Source organism: Serpula lacrymans (assembly GCF_000218685.1).
Source record: "Serpula lacrymans var. lacrymans S7.9 unplaced genomic scaffold SERLAscaffold_12, whole genome shotgun sequence".
Lineage (NCBI taxonomy): Eukaryota > Fungi > Basidiomycota > Agaricomycetes > Boletales > Serpulaceae > Serpula > Serpula lacrymans.
In genome coordinates, this window is record NW_006763301.1 from 648,428 (window position 1) to 661,191 (window position 12,764).

At 45.8% G+C, this 12,764-nt stretch overlaps 6 protein-coding genes across 6 annotated transcripts; 2 read left to right on the forward strand and 4 right to left on the reverse strand.

Moving 5' to 3' along the window:
• Positions 1 to 171: 171 nt before the first annotated feature.
• On the forward strand, positions 172 to 953 carry SERLADRAFT_475854 (uncharacterized protein; the record flags this gene model as incomplete). The annotated part of the gene is made up of 2 exons (XM_007322011.1): positions 172 to 588; positions 645 to 953. Coding segments are annotated over 2 exons (582 nt in total), but the record flags the coding sequence as incomplete, so codon positions are not given.
• On the reverse strand, positions 935 to 4,423 carry SERLADRAFT_452249 (uncharacterized protein; the record flags this gene model as incomplete). Its single annotated transcript, XM_007322012.1, has 9 exons — positions 935 to 1,695; positions 1,753 to 2,278; positions 2,333 to 2,723; positions 2,776 to 3,346; positions 3,395 to 3,716; positions 3,769 to 3,989; positions 4,040 to 4,099; positions 4,155 to 4,294; positions 4,358 to 4,423. 9 exons carry the CDS (start codon positions 4,404 to 4,406, stop codon positions 1,624 to 1,626), a joined length of 2,352 nt encoding a protein of 783 aa, XP_007322074.1.
• Positions 4,424 to 5,351: 928 nt separating this feature from the next.
• SERLADRAFT_475862 (uncharacterized protein) lies at positions 5,352 to 6,545 on the reverse strand (the record flags this gene model as incomplete). Its single annotated transcript, XM_007322013.1, has 4 exons — positions 5,352 to 5,718; positions 5,773 to 5,908; positions 5,967 to 6,239; positions 6,290 to 6,545. 4 exons carry the CDS (start codon positions 6,442 to 6,444, stop codon positions 5,479 to 5,481), a joined length of 804 nt encoding a protein of 267 aa, XP_007322075.1.
• Positions 6,546 to 7,896: 1,351 nt separating this feature from the next.
• Positions 7,897 to 8,500, reverse strand: SERLADRAFT_452251 (uncharacterized protein; the record flags this gene model as incomplete). Its single annotated transcript, XM_007322014.1, has 2 exons — positions 7,897 to 8,399; positions 8,451 to 8,500. Coding segments are annotated over 2 exons (355 nt in total), but the record flags the coding sequence as incomplete, so codon positions are not given.
• A 1,436-nt stretch (positions 8,501 to 9,936) lies between these two features.
• Positions 9,937 to 11,469, forward strand: SERLADRAFT_475869 (uncharacterized protein; the record flags this gene model as incomplete). The annotated part of the gene is made up of 5 exons (XM_007322015.1): positions 9,937 to 10,033; positions 10,088 to 10,294; positions 10,349 to 10,891; positions 10,942 to 11,096; positions 11,157 to 11,469. 5 exons carry the CDS (start codon positions 9,944 to 9,946, stop codon positions 11,329 to 11,331), a joined length of 1,170 nt encoding a protein of 389 aa, XP_007322077.1.
• Positions 11,470 to 11,507: 38 nt separating this feature from the next.
• Positions 11,508 to 12,661, reverse strand: SERLADRAFT_475872 (uncharacterized protein; the record flags this gene model as incomplete). The annotated part of the gene is made up of 6 exons (XM_007322016.1): positions 11,508 to 11,679; positions 11,733 to 11,896; positions 11,953 to 12,064; positions 12,119 to 12,191; positions 12,253 to 12,373; positions 12,441 to 12,661. The coding sequence occupies 6 exons, from the start codon at positions 12,551 to 12,553 to the stop codon at positions 11,618 to 11,620; spliced, it is 645 nt and encodes a 214-aa protein (XP_007322078.1).
• Between the last annotated feature and the right edge of the window lie 103 nt (positions 12,662 to 12,764).

Consider the following 12,764-nt stretch of genomic DNA (forward strand, 5'->3'; position numbering starts at 1 on the left):
GCTGGCGTATTTGCGCTTGCTCTGCAGGTTCGGTGAGTGCATTGATGTTGGTGACTTATCTTTTTGCTTAGATATTATGGGCAGACCTGATCTATCGTGGCGTGATATTCAACATCTTTGCGTGAAAACTGCTATTAAAATCAACCCTGATGACCCAGATTGGGAAGATACTGCATCAGGCCGCCCCTTTAGTTACAAGTATGGGTTTGGACAATTGGATGCCTACGCATACGTCACAGCTGCGCAAGACTGGGAGCTCGTCAAGCCGCAGGCTTGGTTTGAACCCCCGGCCATCCAGCTTGCCAATGGCACCATGGACGAAGATGAAAATATGTCTGGAGGACAATTTATCGCTGCAGGAGGAGTGCGTAGCACTTTTACAATGACACAGACTATGTTAGAGGAGCACAACTTGGAGCAATTAGAACATATCACGATCCGCGTATGGATCACGCACACGAAACGCGGCGACGTTGAAGTCGAGCTCGTTAGTCCGAGTGGTGTACGAAGCGTGCTGGCAGCGCCTCGTAAATCCGATCATTCCAGAACTGGTTATCCAGGCTGGAGATTTATGTCTGTCAAACACTGGTGCGTTGTTTTGTTTATATGAAACCATATGAAACTTTATTTAACGTTGTTTGTAGGGGTGAAAATCCGGTTGGAGACTGGACAATCCGAGTCTCTGATCAGGGTGACGAAAATCATAATGGCACCTTTCTTGGTTGGAGAATGATGTTCTGGGGATCTACTATCGATCCAGCGGGAGCAAAGACATACATACTTTCCCAATCTGACGATCTCCTTCCGTCCCCTGAAGACGAACAAGAATCTGAGATACCTACACCCACCACGACAAAATCACATCCTAAGCCCACATCTAATCTACCTGGAGATCACGGCACTGCAGAAGGAGAGGCAGATAAGCCAGCTTTCCCCGGAGGGCAAGACGACGCTGCAGAGTCGACCGCCAGTGCCACTATGACGCCTACCCCCGACGAAGGCTGGTTTGCTGACATGTCCAGCCTCGTATCAGGCCAGAAGTGGTTCTTTGGTGCCATTGGAGCCGTTGTACTATTCGGTATAAGCGCTGGTGTATTCTTCTGGAGGCGCAGGCTAGTTCGTCGAAGAGCTCGATATTCATCCCTCCGGAACGACGAGGACGTTGCTATGGGCTCCATGTCCCAGAGTGGTCCATCTAACGCTGGAAGACCCCGCACCAAGGAGTTGTACGATGCATTCGGGGAGGTTTCAGATGATGAGGATGCTGATGAGGAAACTGGGCTGAGGCCTAGTCGGTCTCCAGATCATCCAGGAGCACTAGAGTTCCATTCTGGATTTTTGGATGATGATGAACCGTCTACTGCTGGCCCTGCGCCGTTGTATAGGGACGATCCTGAAGAAGACCGCTTAGCGGACCACGTTTCTGAGCGGCATAGTCTCGATGGCAGATCTACTAGTAGCGGTAGTGGGGATGGAAGCTGGGAACATGCATCACAAACACAGTGAACTTTAGTTGTTCCATTCCATTTATTCGGAGAACATTGTATTTATGCACTACATAATATATACCACAAGAAGCTACAGGTACATTCAACAAGATATCGACAGCATTTATGAAAGGTTTTATGAAACATTGTCCATGAAACGAATTTTTGCGCCATTTGCTACACGTATCCAGACATCTAGAGCCTCATACTACGGATTAAAAAAAGTCAGCACGCCGAATGTCTTGACTAGAATCCAAAAACATACCTCTACAATGGTCTCGTGTAGTTGGGCCTCCGTGTATCCGGCTCCCAAAATGCGGGAGCGGATATCAATGAGTGGGAGTTCGTCGCTATTTTCGTCATCATCCGAATCGTCATACCTATCACGTTGACCACCGGGCCCTTTCCCCAATCGTCTCTGCCTCTTCGGCTTCCGCCCACCTCTGCGAGCCATACCTTTGATGAGCCGGAATATTTGACTGACTGCAGACCTATCCGGTTCGTATTCCTTGTCTTCCTCGTCATTTAGACTCTCTTTGCTGCACTCCATTAACCGCAAGGCCTCATCTACGTCTGCATGCTCAACGCTATCTGAGAACCGCAAGCGAGCAAGGGCTTGGGCAAGACGCAAAACTCCGAGTAACGTCCGTGCAGAAGTGTAGGAATGTGATTTCTTCTGTTCTTCCTCGTCTTTGGAAAGTTTACGGAGACGAACATACGAGTCAACGATATAGCTAGAGACCTGGGGTGGTACGGTGGGTCGCCTTTGTCGCGCTTGTGCAATATAATGCCTAGTCCCAGAAATATGAACCGAGGTAACAACTGGTAGTAATGTTTAGAATTACCTCATAAGCAACGGGTCCACTGGCTCATATTCCAACTTGGGGTGCGTGTTATACATATGCACGTATGTAACATGCTGGGCAAGCCGTTCGTCATCGTCTCTATTTGGCTTATCGAGTATAAGGAAGAGAAGGTCGAAACGTGACAGTAAAGCAGCTGGAAGGTTGATATTGTCTACTGGAGAGACCTTCGGATTGTAACGACCATATAAAGGATTAGCGGCAGCAAGAATGGAGGTCCTAGCATTCAAAGTGGTAGAGATACCAGCTTTGGAGATTGAGATAGTCTGTTGCTCCATTACTTCATGAATTGCAGTTCGGTCTGACTCCTCCATTTTATCGAATTCATCAATACAACAGATTCCGTTATCGGCCAGGACGAGAGCACCTCCCTCTAACAAATTTAATAAGTATGATGAACTGGTTGCTGATAGAAAATGCCATACCTAATACCATCTCGTCCGTGACAGGATCACGCATGACTGCTGCGGTCAAACCAACCCCTGAAGAACCTTTACCGGTGGTATATACTCCTCTGGGTGCGATTTTCGAGATGTATTTGAGCAATTGAGATTTGGCAACACCAGGGTCACCCATGAGACAGACATTCAAGTCACCTCGGATCTTCATTCCATCTCCCATTGTTTTAGTAACACCGCCCACAAGAAGCAGTAGTAACGCTTTTTTGACATCCATATGACCGTATATTTCGGGGGCAATGCTTTGTGCAAGCTTGTTATAAAGCGAAGGATCTACCTTCAATTCATCAATGTCTCGCTGGATTTGCGGGGTTACTTCCATATCGCTATATTGTTTCTTGAGTTGGTTAATGTGGTGTACCTCCAGATAGGTATCGGTAAGCAGACCAGCACGGATAGCTTGGAAACCAGTGTATGGAATGGGGAGAAAAATGCCGCCGAGATGCACAACGTCCCCGGGATTCATCATGCGTGTGAGGTTACCGTGAACGTGCACAGTCATAGAACGTGGTATATGTCCGACAGGTACTTGATCGGCCTAGAAATGCTCATCAACGAGAGCGGACAAGATTTATAGACTCCATACCATTTCCTGGATTTTCACCTCCTGGAATGGGCTAAACCGACACGCACGGGTTTGCATGTGAAGAGACCCTCGGATGTTGTTTTTCTTGCATTCAGACTCATTTTGACAATCAGCGATAGGAGTGAATGATTTGTTGGATATATCTTGAAAAGTTTCGGAGCCGCAAACATCGCATGTATAAGCATTTACGAGAAGTAGCGGCTTGACTTCTGAAACACGAGTAACGATTCCACGAACAGTGATGACTTTTCCCAGGTTGACACCTTTGACATCGCGAACAGCCATGGCTATATCAGAGCGTAAAGGCTGGAAATATAGGTTGCTGGCTTTTGGCTGAGCCTTGGTGAGATAGCGAAGCCGATATGATCACTTACTATCGCCTGAGAAGATGCTTCGGGAAGCCATCTTGTGTACCCTCTGTCTGCTCATTCCTCTCCCGCCTTTGATGCAGAATAACATCGATAACTTCATCTTGGTCACTAATATCCTTTGTAGGGAGTGGCATGAGCTTGTCCACGACTTCACTGAACAACATAACATAACGGCGTCCGTTGTTTATAATACGGGCCACTAGTTCTGCGACGTTTTTCTCGTGCTACTTCACGGTTGAGATCCAGTGTGAAGTTCGTTATATGTGGCACCTACCTGAGAAATGTCCTCGAGGTCAATGGTAAGCATTTGTTGTTCTCTGTTCGCTATTCTTTGCTATTACAGGAATACAGGTTACAACAGAGACGCGTTCGAGGACAAGAAGACGCACAAGTTGATCCATGTACTTCATTGTTCTACCTCGAGATGATTGATCTTCATCTTCGGCGTCACTTATACCAATATCGGCGAAGCGTCTGTCGAGGTCCTTCTCTGGACTGACGAAATTGGACAGAAAGTCCTGTATCTTTTCTGAAAAGACAAAGATAAATCTTCAGATGCATATAAGGAGTAAAATTTTCGATAATGGCGTACCTCGTTCATCGTCGTAGCTAATGTTGATGTTGATTACGGGCAAAGACATCGTCGTGGATCGCGTCCAAGTCGCGTCCTATAGTTGTCACGTTGTGTCACAAACGCGTGTGGAATCAAACAACGTCAAACAAACGCGTCCCCAATTTCCAAAAAGGGTAAAGGACTTGGTCTGATCCTATTTGAACGACTCCTAGGCTTGTTTGGGGGCAGGGGCGTACTAGTGAGGCGAGCCTGCAGTTCCTTGGATACTTTGTTGCATGGGGCTCTCTTTGGTACAGCCGGGGGGAAGCAGAGCCCAAGTCTGTTGCAAGCTCCACCGTTGAATGCGAAACTGAAACCTCGACGTATCAGTATTATCACGCGCCCCGAGATAGGTTGTCAGCAATATTACCTCTTTCTGCGCGAGTATCATTGTAAAATATGCATTATTTCCAATTTTACAAGGTTTTGCAGAAGACCAGCTTTTTTCTTTCGACATCAATGGACTGAAGCGGGGCCACCTTCGCGATGCTGAGGCTGAGGCTTGCCAGTGACTTGACCTGCGAAGATTGTCAATGAGCAATCCATATGCTACCTACTCTTCGCCTGACTCCCATGGAAATGATCCATGTTACTTTTTGTGATGGCTTCCAACAATCCAAGAAGGGACGCCTCTTGTTCTTAACACCTCACCTTTTCAGCATACCGACATGTACGACAATATTTATGAAGAACATAAATCCTTCCGCAGGAACACTTCGATTATCGTAACAGACTCACCAGTAATCGCAACGACCCAGTCTCTAACTTTGGCGCAGAACCTTATGTCCCATCACGCAATATGTTCCAGTACGTTCTTCATCGCACAAGCTCCACTCACCTGTCGCATATGCTGCCCTCGTACTCTTGCAATGACTGGTGAACAGCGTCTCAGATGATATCATAGTAATCTTGTGTCTCAGGCCCCAGTATGGCACTATCGTCATCGTTATATGAATCCAACAGCCTCCGACGACTGGCAAAAAGTTCATTAATATAGCACAGTACATAACATTAAATATGCGATAAGAAATACAATGAGAAGTAATGCATTACTGGAAAATATGACCTGCAGTCCAGAGGGATATATAACCACTACATTACTACGAGGTCCTATGATCGATGAGACTGTATGATCGCGCATTCCCATCTTCTATCTCAAAACTGTCAATCGTGAACTCGAGTTTTGGGGTCACGACATCAATGATGTTTGTCTTGTCAAGCCATGACTTGTGAGCATCGTCCAGATTGCCAATGACAGGTCGTAGGCGTTCCGTAAACATTTTCAGGGCGTCCTTATTGTCACGAAGGTCTACCGGTGGAAGGCCTTTGAGCAATGGACACTAGAACCGCAAACTATGAGCTTTAAAAGTCATATTCTACGGCAATGCACGTACCTCCTCGTTACACACAGCCACTTGGACATTCGCGCCTGAATCGTCTTTTATGTTTAAAAAGAAGCGATACAAACACTTCACATTACTAGTGGCCAAGTCGTCGCACTTTAAGCATTGTCTGCAATTTGAAGGTACCCTAGGTAGTAAGGTTTGTTAATTCAAAGGGCAAATAATGTATCAGGTATGGTACTTACTCCGTTTCGCAGTTCGTACACCAGAGAAAGACAAAATCGTACAGATCAAAAGGGAAATAGTCGGTAACGCGACCAACGATCCGAAATGTATTTGGACAAGTATCACTGGCAAGCACGTCTTTGATTAAGATAGTGTTGCTTTGTTGAGCTGGCTCGGAAGCGACCACAGCAGCGCTATCTAAGACGTCATTGGACGGTACTTCCGTATGTGGCACTACAGGTGTGCTTGAGCATCTATCCCGTTCCATTTCTCGCTTCCACTGATCTTTTCGTCTAATTAGAACACGTCAGCGACGTGGGTGGACACTGTTAATATCGCTTACTTGAGCAATGTTTTGACATCATCGTCCATCATATCATCTATCTGGGTGATTAGTTGCTCGTCACCACCCAGACGACCATGGATATGTTTTGCGTTCGCTTTTTTTATCATCCTCAAATTCTTAATTGTATAGCAGCGACCTGGAATCAGATCCATCGCTTTGGATTTCTGACCGCCTTCTAAGAGGATCTTGACGACGCGACCTTCAAGCCCGGCTGACCATCCAGCAGAGAAAGACGGCAGATCAGGGTGGAAAGAATAATCCGTGACATAAAGTTCGGTGTCTTGACTGGAGCCATGATGGATATGTATGACCTTCAAATAAACGTTAACATCATTGTGGCTTGACATTTAACCACTGTACTTGCCTCTGCAGTGCAATTGAAGAACGTGACATCTCCATCAACGTCTTGTATGAGTTTTGTGTCCAACTTATTACAAGGGCCATTGGGCAGCACTTCAGTATGTGGCATTACAGGCATACTTGCGCATCTTGCCCGTTCTATTTCTCGCTTCCACCGATCTTTTCGTCTAATTAAAACACATCAGTGATTCGTAAGGAACACTATTAGTATCGCTTACTTGAGCAATGTTTTGACGTCATCGTCCATCATATCATCTATCTGGGTGATTAGTTGCTCGTCACCACCCAGACGACCATGGATATGTTTTGCGTTCGCCCTTTTTATCATCCTCAGATTTTTAATCGTATAGCAGTGACCTGGAACCAGGTCCATCGCTTTGGATTTCTGACCACCTTCTAAGAGGATCTTAACGGCACGACCCTCAAGCCCGGCCGACCATTCAGCAGAAAAAGACGGCAGATCAGGGTGGAAAGAATAGTCCGTGACGTAAAGTTCGGTGTCTTGACTGGAGCCATGGTGGACATGTAAAACCTTCAAACAAACGTTAACATCATCGTGGCTTGATATATAACCACTGTGCTCGCCTCTACAGTGCAGTTGAAGAACGTGACATCTTCATCAACGTCTTGTATCAGTTTTGTGTCGAACTTATTACACGGGCCATCAGACACATTATGGGTTTCGTAGAATTCTTTCTTGCGACTGTAAAATAATGAACACGAATAGTCAAAGTAGCGGAATGCGCATACGTACTCGAGAAGAGCCTTTAAGAAAGGCTGAGAACCCAAGTCCTTGTCGTTCAGCTTGACTACCCTTTCGGCTTCTTGCAACTTAGCTTCCAAATAACCAAGCCTGCTAACTTTCATCTTCATGTTGCGCAGGAACCAATATTCCCCAGGCACCATCGTCCGAGCAAGTTGGCCAGCTTTATCCCATGCGTCGATTCTGAGTGCCCGATTTTTAAGATGCTGTGGACACCAAGAAGACTCAACCTTTGCCATCTGGTCGTTCACCGTATAGTCAGTGACATAAAGGCAGTATGGACCATTGTCATTTTCAAAGCCACGTAAAATCTAGTTTCCTGTGAGCCTAGTGTATGAACACAAAGCCAAAGAAGGGAATTACCTCGGCAGTACAGTCAAAAAATCCATCCGGAGGTAAATCCGGTGATGCATCTGCGATGAGCCTATGCTGCCTGGTTTGTCTTGTACCGGCTCCTATTTGGATCGTAATTGTATCCTTTCCTAAAAACCGTTGTAAATCCTGCCACCAGTCGACAAGTCGGTTACAGTAGTCAATTTCAATTGCTTGTGGAGTCCAGAACGGCGAGTATTCATATCCAAAACCATTATCAGTCCTTTCCGACTCGGGCGCATTTCCCCTATCTCCGTGGTATGCAACGCGCGTCTCCGCATTAAAATGGGTCCATCGGAGTTTGTCGTTATAGCCAATAGCAATCATCGTGGTACCTCGAAAGTTGGAAACCTAGCGGGGGTGGGTCTAGGTTAGTAAAATTGAAATCGATGTACGAAGATGGCACATGGACACGGTGATGTAGAAGTGTAAAAAATAACTTTACTTTTAACCTGCGTAAGATGATGACGTCCCCAACCGAAGGCGAAGGTAGCCATTCAAGGTATTTGTCTTGAAAACAATTCACTGCCAAACCTTCATTCTGCAAATATCCTAATCCTTGATCCGCTCCCAGGTTTGAAAAGTCTGCGATAGTAAAAGATACAGACCACTCTGGTACAGAAAAGTAAGTTCATACATATGAATCAAGGTCAAATATCCAACCGTTTGAACGAGTCCGTACAGCAGATCTGACGGAAGTCACGACGCCTATTGCATTGAACATACTACTTCCCTCTTTTAGTTTTACAAGGGGGGTGTATGACTCTCCCTACAAATAGAAAAACAATGCCATTCTATAAGATAAGATTAACTTGAAGTATATTGTTCCTTGTACTTACTGCTTCTGTAAAACATCCCGCTCTAAATTGAAGTGCATCTTTACGAAGCTTCTCCTCGACCGTGGACATAGACGTGGTTCTGGCCACAGGCGGTGATGCGACAGGGATATGCGGATGCGCATTATCAGCCGAAGAAGGTTTGACGGCTTGAATATCCGACTTCGGGACAGGTAGAGGAGCGCAGTTTTCCACGTTACTAGTTGCAGCTACAGCCGTCGCTTCGAGATCACGCTTGAGTTTCTTTATTTTGCGAGCCTTGCTTTTCGTTATCTTGTTGGGCTCCCTTTTGGGAGGCTTTGTCGAGGATAGGTCCCTATGGTCGAGTGGAACGTGGCCACTTTGTGTATTACGTGCAAGAGTTCCTTCATTTTGGAGCCCATCCCTAACTGAACTTGTGGATGGTTTATAGGGGTTACCTAAGGTCTGTAAGTTCTTAGTAGAAGGTTGATCGCTTCGAGCATCACTGGCGAAGGCAGACTGAGGGACCATCGATCTAATTTCGTTCGGTCCAACTGCAGCATCGTCCACGACAGCTCTTGAAACACGAGGGATATATCTAGCGTTGCGTGGAGTGCTGTACCAAGTACTTGAGGGACATTGTTCTTTTTCGACTTTGGGTGAGTGAAATTCATTGAATAAAAGTGGGTGAGCTTGTCAAGATATAATAGAATAACTCTGCTCACGTTGCCAAGTATCGACGACCAAATCCTCTGTGCCCTCTCGGGTGATGAATTTGACAGCGAGACCTTTATTGTAAATCAGACTCAAGGGAGCAAAATTGTGTGCTGATGATTCTTGCTTGTGTTCCACGGTAACACCTTTCAGCGCGAGATGGAACGGGGCGTGACACTTGAAATTAAACATGTCGACGTAGTCGATATACTTCCCAGAGAGCTGGATTCCAAAACGATAGGTTTTGTCGTCTTCTTTTGCTTCAAAGTACATCGAGTGAACGCCATTGCGAGCGGGCCATATCATGAATATCCTCCCTGTGATATATCCGTTGTCCGGATTGTCAGAGTCTGGACGTAGCAAATCTACCATTTTTCTGTGCAAGGACGGGTGGAATAAATCCGTGTCGTCAATTTTCGACCTTTTGGAATTTTGTTGGTCAACCTGCACATCTCCCGAGTCCGCTGGAACGCGTTTCATGGTGGAATGAGGTTAAGTAGTGTTACTAGTAGCACTTCAAGCTCAAGGAACCTCGGATCGGCGCTGGCTGCAAGAACGGAGCCAAAACGCGGGTGGACCCCCAGCCACCAGAAAGTGGCCCCTTCCGTAAAGATAACCAAGAGCAAGCGAGACCTTCTGACACCCATGGCCGATATTCCTTCCACATTGTTCTCGAAAGCCCTTTCGACAGCGGCGAAAGCAACAAACCTGCCCACAGTTGAAGATGAGACTCAGGTATTTGTGGGATTTGATGCTGTATATCTTAATAACTGATACTGAGCTTATAAGGATCTCATCAAATCAGCTTTGACTGACCTTCTCCACTTAAACTCGAGAATCATTGCACTTTCTGTGTTCAGTCCTAATGAGACCCTCGAGGATATATCCACTCGTGATCTTGCATATCTATCTGTTCCCTATGTATCAGCCGAAGTAGAAAATCGTCGCAGAACCACGGATCCAGGGGAACGAATGGCCCTTCTTGATCAAGTACAGGCATGTACTACATTTTGTATATCCTTTAGTCACCCCTAAATCAATATCTCCCAGAACCACCTAAGATCATATTTAGAAAATCTGGATAACTATGAAATAGTGCAAGAGGCAGAGCGTGCTCTGTACGAGCAGAAATCTATTGCAGTCAAGGATGCCGCCAAACGTCGAGATATGAAGATCAAGCAATATCAAAAAGAGAAGGATTTGCGTGCTAGGATCGAGTCATTACGAAAGCGCAGGCAGCAAGTTCCTATCGTACCCCATTCCAACACAGACTTTGGTCTTATTTTATCGCTTTTGCCGTCACCTTCTCTATCCCCAACTCCTGACGATGAAGACGATTCAGAAACTGATGAACTTCTCCGCGAAACCTCTCTTCTTCTACTTCGGTTATTTTATGTACAAGCACACGCACAACTTGAGAGCTTGGACCAAGAGGTAGAATTGTTGCGTAGTATTCCACCTCCACCCAATCGACAGTCAGTGCCGTCGGCGGAAGACCGAAGGAGCAAGCAGAAAGAGTCAGATGACATCTGGAAACTTGATGCACCAGTGTCCCAGGGTGGTCAAGGTCCTTTATTAGATCCCAGCGGGAAGGTATGAGTGTGTACAGCCGCTGCGCGATCATGCTTCTGATTCTTGAACAGCCTTTACGTCCGTTTGTTATATTACCTGCTGGAGCCTCGGAACGTGCACGACTTCAGTCACAAGTTTTTGGTCCAGGACATCGCTTACCAACTATGGCAATTGATGAGTATTTGGAGATCGAACGTCAAAGAGGCAACTTCTTAACCGGTGGAGGGTCAGTATTTTTGCCATTTGCTCGTCATTCGCCTTTCTGTACTCAATATCTATATTATAGTGCACAATCTGCGGCAGAACCTACGTCCTCTGAACAACTAGCTGTCGATGCTGAAACAGATGGTACGGCATTCGGTGAAATGAAAGCAGAGGAAAAGAGACAAAAGGATGAGAACTGGGCACAATATACAGACACGAACCCCAAGGGCGCAGGAAATACTATGAATCGTGGTTGACGTGGGATGCAAGAAGCGGTTTACAATCTTTACTATGATGTTAAATTGCGACACGAATTTGAATTCGGGTGTCTTGTAGCGCCAATTCTTCCAATTCGAAACCTGATAACGATAATAGATTAACGACTACTCACCAGGACATTCCACACCGTGTGAAGATTTTTCACAGCTCGTCTTTCCGGTACATAGAGAATTGCATGCTTGATACAGTAGAAGCAAAAAGACAGATGGTATATAACAACACAGGATGGGGATGGTAGTGTATGGCCCTCGTATAGGACCTAGATTAACAGCTGCATTGAGATGCATCAGGAACTTGGGACGCCTCTGCCGTAGTGACATCAATTTCTGCAAAGAAGCCTAAATTAGAAGCGAGGGAGTTGACGTCGACAAGTACTTACTAGCATTTTGTACGTCTGACTGGCCCTCCTTCTCCATACCAGGCAATGACATGGCGATCTTCTTGAACAGACCTTTAACATTATGACCAGCTTTGGCCGATGTCTCCATGAACATAATATTCAGCTGTGTCGATTTGGCGGTCGCTTCTTCTAAAGTGACTTGACTAAGACGAGGTATATGTCAGCTTCAGAAAGAGGATAATGGTATATTGTGGCTAACCGCTTATCTGACAGGTCAGCCTTATTACCAACCAAGACAATGATAACATCATTCCCTCGCTCCGATCGAACGTCGTCTATCCATTTGGATGTTGAGAGGAAAGATTGACGATCTTTACTAAAGCGTTAATACACGGATACTGATCTCAAGGAACGGCCTCGCTAACTTGTGATATCAAAGACTACGATGGCCACAGAAGAATCCCGGATGTACGATGGTATTAGTGAACGGAAACGCTCCTAGAGGTGTTAAAATGAAACGATTGATTGCCTGATTTCCAGTAGTCCAGATGAGATATACCTGTCCAGCAGTGTCCCATAATTGTAGCCGCACTGTTCGATCCTCCAGATACATAGTCTTGCTCAGGAAATCAATGCCAATAGTGGCCTGGTATGTATTGTCAAATGTGTCGTACATAAATCTGTTTTCCCGTCCGAGTGAAGCTGTCAGATCCCGGAACACTGTCTTGTATAATGTTTAGAACTCACCTTGTTATGAGACTGGTCTTCCCGACACTTTGGTCACCAAGGAGAACGATTTTGGTGCGTTTTGGGGGAGTGGATGAAAAATCCGCTGTCGTAGGAGTTGACGAGTTGTCCATTGTAAATTATACTGCCAAAGAAAGGAGATATCTGGTAAAGGGAGTGAGAATATGGTCTGATATACAGCTTTGGTTATGTCGGTCTGTTCTGAAATTCCTAGCGTCAGCGGTAAATGTGTTTGCGGCTATTTGCGAAGGCGTTATCGTGGGATAAGAATACCTTTTATGTATGGCCTTCATGTTCCCGGCGGGAAATCACATGACTCTATAG